We start from the raw sequence: 13,212 nt of genomic DNA, 5'->3' as shown, positions 1-13,212 counted from the left end.
AATGTGTCGGGTGTTTCTTAATGGAGTTCTTCACTGGGGACGAACACGCATAACTTCCACTGAAACTGGATTCGCAATTCGTCATAGTATTCTCTCTTTTGATGTTGGTACCGAGGCATTCAACTTAGAGTTGCGAAAACCCGAACATTTGGATCGGTACTATTTTCCAAAATTTGGGATATGTGTGTTGGGAGATCGCCTTTGCATGTTTTTTGAAATGATCCTTGGCAGTGAGCACTGTCTTGATGTGTGGGTGATGAAAGAATATGGAGTTAGAGAATCATGGTCCAAGTTGTGTACCGTTGTTACCAACAAATTACTTGAGGTTGAGGATGAGTCACCCGTTATACCAATGCATATTTTAAAGAATGGTGAGTTTCTATTGGAGAAGGATGGGGATCAGAAGACTTTAGTTTTGTATGGTCCAGTGCATAGCAGTGCAAGGGTGCTTGAAATCAATGGTGTTCCAAATTGGCTCGGGACGGAGACTTGCTTAGAGAGCTTAGTTTCGCCAAAGTTAGGTAATCACACAGGAGCTGAAGAAGACTTGCAAGAACAATGAATAGCTGAATATCCTCCTGGCATGGTCAGTCCTATTACTAAACCCTTCTATACCATAAGGATACGTTTCCCTGATCATTTCGTAGGTTCTGTAACTCTGTGACGTTTTCCACATTGGATTAAAAAAAAATGGGTTGAAAACTGGGAAGATTGTGTACAATAAGAAGATGTAGGATTTTAGATAGGTATTTTGTGCCTGTTTAAAATTTGGTTACCAACTGTTTTCTGTTTTGACATGTTTTATCTGGAGAAATGTTTTGACTCGAACGCTGAATACATACATCTTGTTGATATGATTTCATGATTGCAGTTACTTCACTTTCAGTGGATTCATATGGAGTGTTATTAGCATAGCATATTTGTTATGTTCTGTTAAACATCTATAGATTGAACTCTAAAATGACAGGTAGCTGTTGTTTTAAGTTTACCTTTATCGAACTTTAGTTAGAATGTTTGACTTGCTCGGTTTTGTGGTTTGGGTTTGCTTACCTTTTTTTTTCTTACATTGAAGTAATTCTGTCTGATTCACAAGATTTGTCCATTTTTGTAAACCACTATCTAAGAATGCTAATAGTATTGACCTCATGTTATTTACTAGGGCAGATAATTCTAGGCAACCAGAATCAATGAACATGTTTAGGAATGTCTTTTAATTGGAATGCCTTCACTCGCGCCAATAAATTGGTGATCTTGTAACTTTGCTGCTTTTGATATTGAGTCCAAGAAATTCAAAGAAGATGTTCTGAAACACTTTTTATTAATAGTCCATCAGTTGCTCCTGCCTTTTCTTTGCATCTATATTCTAGAATGAAAGCCTTTTTTTTATGGAAATGTACACATGTGACATGACGCTGTGCTTGTCAATGATAGACTAGCTTTAATGAATTGTAGATGTTGATTGAAACTAGAAAAGACATTACTGTCATGTGTCGACCGAGGTAAGATATATTATTAATGTCTGGTACTGGACTGATACTAGTTAAGATGTCCCAATTGCTGGTGCTGGCCTGTTAACTGATGTAAGATACTCCAACATTTTTGGTACTGACCTGGGTTGTTTGGCATGTGCTAAATACCTTTCTCTGTTAGGCACTTCCATAACCAACTGGATTTGTGAATGGTTTGGGCTTAGTTTCAGAACCTAATCAGAGGATCCGATAAAATTTCTGAATGTACAGTCACCAGAGCCTATGAGCTCCTCATCTTTTGTTGTTGATAGTCCTTTACTGTTGTCTCTCGCTTAGTTTGTACTTTTAGCTTAGCATTTGTCTTGCACTGTAGTTGGTTTGTGGTTGTAGCTGTCTGTGAGATTTTCTTGTTCTATTAGTGGTTTGTAGTCATGATCTCACAACTTTTTTAGCAGCTAGCTTAATTTGTAATTACTGGTTTTGTTATAATAATCTTTTTCCATTTCTCTCTTTGTATTTTTAATTTCTGGGCTTTAGTATCAGCTACATTCCTTACTGCTTGGCTGTGCTAGTTTTTTTAATTTTGAGCCTGACAGTGATCCTGTAATTTACCTGGTACAGCTGCATTACTGATTGAAGTTACGTGCTATTGCTATTCTTTGGTTCCCTGAGCTTAACCATTTGGTGTTACTACTCTCTACATTGTAGTCTGCTTGTTACAATTACTTTGCTAGCTCTACAATCCAACTGCTTAAATTGTAACTCTCCGATTGCTCTAATCGGGGTTGTCATTTTCTGTTGCAACCTCTTATCTTGCTTTCTGTTAAGAGTCTTATAACCTCTATTTCTCTTGGAAGCCCTTTTATCTAGCTGCAGATCTGCAGTATTATTTTTACTTTGTTCTCAGGCTTAGTTAACTGTTACAGTGGAATTACTGGTTGGTTTACATGCTATTGAAATTCTTTCTTTCCCTGGTTTTGCTCTTTCTTGTTTAAATATTGCCTTTAATATTTGATTCTTAAGGCTGACATTAACATTTGCTTCCTCCAACTACTTTAGTAGCTCTTTAATCCTTTGGTTCTTACCTGCTCCTTGTCTAGTTTTAACAATTTTCTGTTGCAATCTTTATCTTGCTTTCTATTAAGTTTTTAGCAGACCCGAGTGGTCAGTGGAGTTTATTCTGAGCTTTTAAGGCCTTGGGTTCCCTGCTTTCCTTCCTGTTAGTTGATTGTGTGAATTTTCTTTTCTCCGAGATTAGTATTCTGCGTAAACTTATATTTCTCTCACTCCCAAGTCCCACCTCCTCTCTAAGCTTTAGAAATAAACTTCTTGTTCTCTCCTTGGTTTAAACTTTAAAGCCTGGTAACTGAATGTTACATTTTAGTTCTGGAATGTTCAGGGCATTGGTCCCGTTTTACTCAAAATCGTTTGTGCCAGACTGAGTAATCCTGAATTCAAGACTTCTCAAAATCATTTAAAAGAGTTGTGTGATATCATTTTTTTGCCTTGACTTGTGCCAATAAATTGGTGTCCTTTGCTGCTTTTGATATCGACTCCAAGAAATTCAAAGAAGATGTTCCAAATTGCTGGTTCTGGTCTGTTAACTGAAGTTAAGATCTTCCAACTTCTTTGGTATTGACCTGTGTTGTTTGGCAACCTTTCTCTGTTAGGTTCTCCCATATAACCAACTGGTTTTCTGAATGGTTTAGGCCTAGTTTCAGAACCTAATCAGAGGATCAGGAAGTGTTAAAAGAATGAAAATCTAAACTTATATCAAGGCATCTTCATTTATGTTCCTCTATTTAAAAGTATTTCCAGAGGTTCTGGATTCACACCACAAAACACAGTTTACCATATCCACAGCACCTTACATTGTAAATTAGGACTATAAGTTACTACAGATAAAGCATTAGTTCAAACAGTAATTTTATTCTGGCAAAAAATGCCAGAAAGATTAGGTTCACACCACACTCGCACAAACTAAGCAGAAACCGATGACACCACACAAGTAAGAGTAGTGTTGTCCTGTAAAATCTTACCATTTGCTGCAGTCACATTTCTAATATAACAACCATTCTGATCTTGGTAACTCAATACCTGGGATGTGGTTCCTGTCCCTGACAAAACAGCATGATCCTTAATAAGCATCCATCCACCTGAATCTTGACTATTCTCGACAGAGATTTCAATTTCCTCATTTGATGATAAAGAACGAGTATACGTCTCTTCCAGCGAATGGGTAACATTAGTGATAGATAAAAACGTATCCTTTTCAGCTCCGGGCAAGGTCGAGATCTTGATTTCCAGTGGGTAATTTCTACTAATACTCGATTTGCTAATCTCCTGGCCAATCTCATTCACCGTTGTAATCTTTGTTTTCACCTTAATCTTCTGTTCAACCTCCTTCTCTTGTCCATAGTTATCGAACTTGATTTTATTCTTGAATTTGAATTTCTCCTGGATTGTAGTCGTAAAGTTTCCAGCCGATGAATTAACCCAACCAGAGTACTCGAATTCTCTTTCTCCTTTAATGCTGAACTTCCCATTGAGACCTTTGGATTTAGATTTAATCTTGAACTGAATCGGAGGAGTTAGAGACAAAACCGATTTCGCCTGAACAACGTCTGACCCATGATCTAACCAAAGATGTAGATTTGCATCAACAAGCCAAAATGAAATACTGTCAGTAACACCAAGACCAAAAAAATGATTCTTTCCATCTAATAACAACCCGAGAAACGGAGTCAAATCAATATCATAAGTAGGCAGATTCAACGCTCCGATCGCAACAACAGGCTCCCAGAACAATGGGTTAATCCCACCAGTGAAAATTACAGGAAATGGAGTCACAGAACCAACCGTAACCCCATCCACCGTCACAAACACTTGCCGGAAAGCTCCATTTCCTCTTTGAGTAGTCAAATGATTCGACTCAATGTATTCATTTGGTGGATTAGAATACCAAAATTCATCATTCCCATGATATGAAACATAAACTTCTAAAACAGCTTTTTTAGTATTCTGTGGAATCTGAATCGTTTTGGTATGAACATCAGATTCATTCTGAACCCTAAACCAAAAACCTTCACCCCCATCATCAGAAACTGGAATTATCAAATCTGCTGATGTCTCATTAGCATTGTACATGCCCTTGACACTAGTCTCAGATAAACCCCCAATTTTTCTATTCAATTTGAGTGCTATGGGCTCAACTGGATTTAGATCTTGATCTCGATAATACAATAATGAAACATTAACATGATAAATACCAGTAAACTCATCATTAACAAGATTTTCAAGCATCACAGACAATGTTAAATTAGATTGATTGAACAATGATGAATACCTAGTAACATCTTTCCTAACCTTCCAATAGATTCCAGAAGGATTTGGTTCAGCTGTGCTTGTTCTCAGAATCTCAACTCCGTCAAGCCAAACACCTGAAATTCTATCATACTGTTCACCTTCAACACTCACACTGTACTCTAGGAAAATCTGATTCCATGGACCGGTGCAATTAGAAGGTGGAGAATAGATTGTTGAAGCCGGTGGTAATCCGTATGTGTTATTGAAATCGTTTTGAAGAACAAGGACTGTGCAATTTGGATTGATTGGATTTGGTGGTGGTGGTTTTGTGATTTCAATGTACTCTGTTGCGTTTGCTGTTGTATTGGATGATTGGAATTTTGTCAAGGATTTGTAGTAATGATCAGGATGATTATTAACTGATGATGCTGATGATGATGAGAAGTAGATGAAAGAGCAGAGGATGAGAAGGAGAAGGATTGGAGTTGATGATGAAGACATCATTTTTTGTTTTTGGATGAACTGCAAATTTGAAATTTTAATGGTGAATATAAGTAGACGATGAAGGAAGGAAGTGATCTGTGTTGACTTGATTTAGCAATAATACTAATTTAACTGAATAAATTTCTTTATCTCTAATAATGTGGAGGTGGTTTCAGAGAGGGTATGTGTCAAACAGAATTTTTAACCTTTCCAAATCCCCAGAAGGTTAGTAGAAGAAACACTACTGAGTAAAAACATTCTGAAAAGGGTCAAACCTCTCCGTCGACAACAGTGACATGTTTGGATAACAGAAGTAGAAACTACTTCAAGAAACGAAGTAGAAGCACTTATAAGATGTTTGTATGTACATCTAAAAATTGTTTTTCGACTTATGGAAATTGAAAAGTTAAAAATCAGTTTAGCATTAATTTTTTAGAAGAATTTCTAGAAGTAGAAAAATCAGTTTTTCCTGAAGCAAAATATTTTTGGTTCTGGCTTATATATTTTTGGCTCCTGCTTCTGGTATCCAAACGCATTATTATACTTCTCTGGAAAAAGAAGTCACCTTCCGGAGCATAAGCATTTTGCTTCTCAAAAAATTAACATTTTTTACTACTAAAAATTGTTTTGAAATACCATTGCCAAATTGACTTCTTGCTTTCTGAATTGTAAAAATCGAAAAGCTATTTCTCGTGTCTGCATCCACATACTGTATAGCCTATAGGCGTAGAGTTGCTTGTTATATACCACTTTGTTTCAATAAAGTGGTATTTTCTTTTAATTTGACTTATTTTTGGGTAAAATAAAAGAAAATATGAAAGTATCGCTATTCTCTGAAATAAACGTAGTATAAATGTACAATGACCTTTTTGACTTTCCAAAGATGATTACTCCATAAAAATGGGAAGACAACAAATTATAAGATTTCATCTTGCACAAAAAAATTACAGCACCACTCGCAAGAAAAAAAAGAAAGCGAGAAAAAAAAAAGCACCAAAACCAAAAAAAATACTATTATTACAAAGGTTCAAACTCTTAACCCTATTATTCACCTCCATCCAAAGCATTATAGTGGCTTATTTGAGTAGCAGATGTTTCTGCAGAAGTCAATTTCAGAAACAAAAAAGTTACTAACTTGTTTTCTTTCGGGTCTTGCGAGGGAGAAAAGTCATGCGATTGGTCTTGCGACGCTGATTTAGTCAAATATGAAATTCTCTCCATTCTCTTCATCAATTCAATCCTTAACTCTGTAAATCAATATTAATTTCATGTTTATTAGAAGATTTTAATCGGTTTCCATATCCTTTTATAAACTTTTGGTATTTTGTATCAAATCGATTCATATGGTTTTGACCTAATTTACTTTCTTTCTGAATTTGTTTTCTAAATCGTTAATACCTGTCAAATGAATACTGTAATCTTCTAGTTTCTTTGAATTTTTCGTCGTTTTAAACCTAAGCTTTAATATAATTTTTATTCTCTAATTTCTCTTTTTGTGGTTTTATTTTAGGTCATGAGATAATGGAGGGGCAGCCATAGAGCTTCAGATTATCATCATGAGATTCGTTTATCAAATTGGTTCCTGGGAAGTTTCAAAGATTGAGAAGACGGGTCTACTTTAAAAGTTGGTATAATGCATAGTTCTTCCTCTAGTTCTATTTCCGTCTGGTTCACTTTAAGAAATGTCAGAACAATTTAGCCTTTTTCAATGGTTGAGTCGAACTGAGTTATGTGAGATCCTACTGTTAGTAGGGATTTGATTAAGCAAATAATACTTCTATTAGACAACGGATTTCTTTTTTCAAGTTAAGAATATTTTGGGAATGATCTTATAGGGTGGTGCTTTCTATAGACATTATGATTATCACTGTGAAGGTTTCATTGGGAAGTTGGGTTTTCTATCTCAATGTCTCTTATCTGGGCTAATACTATTTTAAATTTACATTAAAAGTAGTGTTTACTTTCATCTTTATAACTAAGAAGATTTTTATAATCCAAAGTAGATAGAAGATAATTAAGGTTACTTAAGTCTTACCTTCTGAAGGGTGGCTCTTTGCAGAAGTTCTTTTACATTTAGAAAGCTCACTTCATAAATCTTCTCTATCATTGTGATTCTCTGTGAAGAAGGAATAAGTATAATGATCTGAGCAGCCTATGCATTTAATTGTCTTATCTCAAAGATAGTGTTGTCAAACTCATTTCAGTAAGCATGCTGCTCATTTACTTCATTGTCTAGTTATTCTTCTGTGATTGATGTCTAAGTTCATTGAGAATTGCCTCTACAAATACTTATTTGTCTCTCCTAATTTAAAGAGTTGTCTGAATCAGAATTGCATGTATAAGCTTCATTGCTTCCTAAAAGCTAGTATAAATATCCTACACTGTGTGTCTCCTTACCTTCATCCTTATCCCTTAGTTCTGATCATATCCTCATTAGTCTACATTGTTTCTAAATTCTCAGAACCTTTTAGTTAGCTTAGTTATGGCAATTCCTGCTGATCAAGTCAGAGTCCTTGACCTTGATGAGGATGTTGAGGAATTTCCTTTTAGGTTTGCTGCTCTATTATGTGATGATAGTAAAAGTTATCATAAGACTTCTGTCAAGCATCACCTAAATAGAGTCTGGGCTATCAACTCCCCAAACCTTAAGCTTGCGAAGCCTTATATTCAGGGTAATGGAATTCAAAACTTGTTTGTTGTCATGTTCAAAACAAAGAAAGACTTGGAGGTAGCTTATGCAGCAAGACTAACCTTGCTTTTTGGTCAACTGTTTGCAGCTCAGCCTTTAGGTGATGTAGAATCTATTTTTGATTTGGTTTGGGAGAAAACATTAATGCCAGTAGAAACCAATATCCACTATGATCTGGTTAATAATGGAAGAGTTGGGGAAGTTTTCGATCAGGTTGGGAATTTTGTCTCAGCAGAATTTCCAGCTGGAAGTTTATATGAAGCTAAGTTGATGGTCCCTCTGAAAACTCCATTGACTAGGAAAGTTTTGTTTAATACCACTAAGAGAACTTATTATATAACTGCGTTTTACCCTAAACTTCCATTTAGGGCATGCAAGAAATGCTTTGTTCTGTATCATAATGAAGAAAAATGCAGGGAAATTCAAAGGAGAATCTTTGTCAGGACTCTTCCGGCACCTACTCCTAGGGCATCTCATGTTTCTGTACCAAATTTTCAACCTAGCTGGTTATTGGAGAAATCTCGAGGTCGAGGTTTGTTAACTTCACTGCTCCAGCCTCCTTTGTTGCTGCCTCCTTCGATCATTCAAAGCCTCCAGCATTATCAGTTTACCTTCAGCCTTTGCAGAACTCAAAAAGACGGGTTCTTCCTTTCGTCTCCTATTTTTTCATCTGCTATTCCCAAGTTTGCTCCTCTTACTATTAGAGAACCAGTTACTCATGTGACAAACTCAACTAGGAACTTTGTTGGTTTCAATCAGTCTCACGATAGTATCACTTTTGATTCTGATGGACTTACACATGATAGGAAAGGAAAAAGACTAGGACCTCCTTTGAACCTGTTGTTCATGGATCTTGTGCAACCTCTTCATCATTTACCATGATACCCACCCCTCATTGACCCACTGTGTCCTCAGTTCCTCCTTCAGTCATAGTTTTCAATGCTGGTAGCTTTGGATATTCTGTTGGTCAAGAACCTGCAGATACTAATTTGATGTGGTCAGCATCTTCATCGACTTTTACTTAGACTGTTTTCACTTCCTTTAACTTCTTTTTTAGCTCTGCAACTGAAATGAATTATACCTCTGAATATCTTATGCACTCTAGTTCAGATAATGGTTTTGCAACTATGGTTGAGCAGACTGAATTACCTTTAGAAGCTTTGATTCTGGAACCTATGCCATTGGAAATGTTACCTCCGGAACCTGAAATCACTGATGAAGATTTTGAGAAGGAGGTTGATCTCATGATGATGGATTCTGACTCCATGGATGCGGAACCCTCCGGTGCTCATGATCTAGTAAGTCTTATTATCTTTTCCAGTTCTTTTTTACCTCTTTGATCTGCTTATCGCATTAACAGATTTTGTATTCTTTTTATATACCTTTAAACTCCCTTTATTTTAGCCATGAAGTTTATTTGCTGGAACATGAATGGATGCTGTTCTGATAAAAAGTAGTTGCATATATTGAGCCTATTTAGAAAATTTAGATCTAATGCTATTTTCCTGCTCGAAACTATGGTTGATGCTGATGTAGTTAATAAGTACACCCATAATTTACCTTTTAATACTTGGTATATCGTACCAGCAGTAGGAAAATCAGGAGGTCTGGCCTTAGGATATTTTAAGAACTCTAACATTGAAATCACTTGAAGTACTTTTAATATGATACATGTTGTACGCCAGATATAAAGAACTGTTTTGTATCTTTCATCTATGGTTCTCTAAATTTTCTGGGTGTTAGAAACCAATTGAATTACTTACATCATCTAAATGAAACAATCGATAGGCCATGGTTATTATTAGGTGATTTTAACTTCATTTTAAATGCTTCGGAAAAGCAAGGGGGAAATGCTGATAACTCTTTGGCTCCTGATTTTGTTAGGAATTCTCTAACCCAATTAAAATGAATGAAGTTTTTGCATATGGAAATCCTTTTACTTGGTGTAATAGAAGGTTTAGAAATCCTTCCGAATTAATTTTTGAAAAACTTGATAGGGGGTTCATAAATGATAAATTGGTTTTGGTTCTTCCTCATTCTAGGGTTACAAATTTGGGTAGAATTTTTTCGGATCATTTGCCTTATATTTCTGAAATGTTTTCATCAACATCAAAGTTATCCTATTCCGTTTAAATTCTTTAAATGTTGACAGGCTAGTCCAGATTTTAAGGATGTTTTTATAAATTTTTGGGATAAGGGTATCAAAGGTTCTCCAAGTTTTATTGTTGCTGGTAAGCTAAAAAATCTCAAGCATGATCTTAGAAAGTGGAATTTGAATACCTTTGGACATATTAAAACAACTATAAGTAAGTTAAATTCAGAAATTGAAAAACTTCAGAGTATGAGATATAACCCTACATTAGGTGAACACATTTTGAATTATTATACACAACTAGATTAATGGTATGAAATAGAAAACTCCGTCTACAAACAAAAATCGAGAATTGATTACTACTCTCAATATGATAGGAATACAAATTTCTTCCACAACACTGTTAAACTGAGGAATATGTATAACACCATTCACACTTTAAAGGATAATCAAGGGAACTGGCTAGAAAGTATGGAGCAGGTTGTTTCTCTCCTTTCTAATCACTTTAAGGGTATTTTTAACTCATCTTCGCCAAGCTCTGCTGACATCAATGAAGTGCTTAAAGATGTTAAGCCAATCATAACAGATGAAATGAATGCAAGCTTAGTAGCTATCCTTACTATAGACGAAGTTCACTCTGCTGTTAATGATATGGCACCATGGAAATCCCCGGGACCTGATGGTTTTCCGGGGTTTTTTTCCAGGGATAATTGGGATCAAATATCTGATGAAGTTAATAATCATGTTCAAGCCTTTTTTCGCAGCAAATTTCTTCTTAAGCAGTTAAATCACTCTTTCATAGCTCTTATTCCCAAAGTAAGTAATCCTTTTACTCCTACATGATTTCAGGCCGATTAGTTTAACAAATTCTGTCTATAAAATTATATCAAAATTTTAAAAAAATCGCTTAAAACCGCTTCTTGATTCCCTCATTTCTCCTTTTCAATCTACATTCATTGCCAATCGGCAAATACAAGATAATATCATAATCAATCATGAAATTCTGCATTCTTTTAAATATAGGAAAAGAAAAAATAACAAAGATGGGTACATGGCCATTAAGTTAGACATGTCGAAAGCTTTCGACAGACTAGAATGGCCCTTCATTTTAACTGTGTTTAAGAGACTAGTTTTTTCGGATGATTGGTGCCAAATTATCTCACACTGCATTAGTACTGTATCTTATTCTATCTTAGTGAATGGCTCACCAGGTGAAGTTTTCTTTCCTTCTCGTGGTATTAGGCAGGGAGATTTCCTATCTTCTTACATCTTCGTAATCTATATGGAAACTCTTTCCCAGTTACAGCTAAAAGCTGAAAAGGAAAAATTTATTCAGGGTTTTAAATTGAGAAAGGATAGCCCAGAGATTTCTCACTTATTTTTTGCTAACGATTGCATGCTATTCTCCAAAGCCTCTCTCACTTATGCTAGAAACTTTATGAAAATCATCAATAGATTTGCAAAAGCATCAGGACAAGATATCGACTTAGAAAAATATGGTTTTTTCACTAGTAGTAAGTTGCATCATAAACATATTAAAATGCTTTCTAAAACTTTAGGGATTAAATTTCTGAGCATCTTTGAAAAGTATCTTGGTACTCCCCTATTTGTTAAAATAGATAAAACAAAGACTTTCCAATTCCTTATTGACAAGTTTTATCCAAGACTTGGAAATACTAAAAAATCTAATCTTAATGGGGCGGGAAGGACTGTGGTAACAAATAATGTTCTGTCTAGTTTAGCAGTTTACCATATGTCTTGTTTTCCTTTCCGTAAAAAGATTACGTCGAAAATTAACTCAATACAAAGAGATTTTTGGCGGTCTAAGAAGAATCCAAGAAGGGAAACCTACTTTCGTTCTTGGGGGATATAGGTAAGTCTAAAATTGAATGGAGGTCTTGGAATTAGGAGCACTTTTGCAACTAACAGAGTTCTTATTGCGAAATTGGGGTGCAAAATTGTAAAATACCCAGATCAGTTGGTTGCAATCTTCCTTAGGGACAATTATTTCCCTAAACAGAACTTATTAGAAATCGATAAGGCAGCTGACAGTTATTCATCCATCTGAAAGGGTGTAGTTAATAGTTTGGTTTTCTTAAAAGAAAACATTGTGTATAAGTTCAATGACGGAAACTCCACGAAAATCTGGACTTCTAATTGGGTGTCTGGTATTTCTTCGCCTCCTGTTTCGATCAATGCAAATTTTGGTAATTATAATTATGTCAGTGAACTTATAGATGTGCATGATAACTGTTGGAACCTTGATATTCTTTCGTCTCTGTTTTCTCCTATGGATGTTATTAGGATTAGAACAATTAAAATTAATGCTAGAAAAAAAGATGAAATTATATGGGCTCATACAACGAATGGTAAGTACACGGTTAAATCATCTTATACGATTTTTAAGAATGAATCCTTTTCAGTTGAGGAAGCTTCTTTCTGGAAAAAAGTTTGGACTCTAGACTGTTTACCTAAGATTAATTTCTTTATGTGGAAGATTTTTCCGAGAATGTTACCTGTTAACTCTGTTCTCAAGCTTTATAATTAATCCTGATAAAGATGAATGTTGCCCTCTGTGTAGTAATGAAGTTGAAACTGTAATGCATCTATTTTTCCTTTGTCCTATTGCCTCTCATATATGGTTTGCTATTTCGCTCCAACATTTAGGGGCTACTGATGCATATTGTCTTTAGAAATGTGCAAGTAAAACTGGATAAAGTAGTGTTGGATGTTAAAAGGTCTCTAAACACTTATATTGTTCCCCCTATGCCCAGAATTACCGCTAGAACGGATGTTAAGTTTCCAAGTCAGGATTTTGATCATATTATGTTTGTGGATGGTTCTTATAAATTTTTTAACATGGGTGTTGGTATTATTCTGTGTGATTTAGTAGGAAGAATAAGGAGGCTCAGAGTGGATGTTGGACTGATTTCAAGTGTTGTTCGTGCTGAGACAACTGCGCTTATTTTGGCTATCTCTTGGGCAAGAGATATGAATCTTTCTAAAATCCTTTTTGTAAGCGATTGTCTTCAGATGGTGGATTTTGTAAATGAAGGCAAAGGCGATCTGGATTGGCGGTGTCTTAATCTTTTAGAAGAATGTCGAATTTTCCTTTCTAGTAGTTTATCTTGTAAGATTGTATATAATAAGCGTGCTAAGGATAAGATTGCAGA

The 13,212-nt window shown here is 35.4% G+C and overlaps 2 protein-coding genes across 2 annotated transcripts; one reads left to right on the top strand and one right to left on the bottom strand.

Annotated features, from left to right (window-relative positions):
- Position 1: 1 nt before the first annotated feature.
- Positions 2–562, top strand: LOC113359079 (F-box/kelch-repeat protein At3g06240-like). Its single transcript, XM_026602770.1, has one exon. It carries the CDS (start codon positions 2–4, stop codon positions 560–562), a length of 561 nt encoding a protein of 186 aa, XP_026458555.1.
- A 2,887-nt stretch (positions 563–3,449) lies between these two features.
- On the bottom strand, positions 3,450–7,661 carry LOC113359078 (peptide-N4-(N-acetyl-beta-glucosaminyl)asparagine amidase A-like). The gene is made up of 4 exons (XM_026602769.1): positions 7,656–7,661; positions 7,294–7,410; positions 5,824–5,845; positions 3,450–5,203 (listed from the first exon to the last, which is right to left on the bottom strand). The coding sequence occupies exons 1-4, from the start codon at positions 7,659–7,661 to the stop codon at positions 3,450–3,452; spliced, it is 1,899 nt and encodes a 632-aa protein (XP_026458554.1).
- Between the last annotated feature and the right edge of the window lie 5,551 nt (positions 7,662–13,212).

This window comes from Papaver somniferum, chromosome 3, assembly GCF_003573695.1.
Source record: "Papaver somniferum cultivar HN1 chromosome 3, ASM357369v1, whole genome shotgun sequence".
NCBI lineage: Eukaryota > Viridiplantae > Streptophyta > Magnoliopsida > Ranunculales > Papaveraceae > Papaver > Papaver somniferum.
Note: the sequence above shows the minus strand (reverse complement) of the source record. Positions and strands in the feature narration are given on the sequence as shown.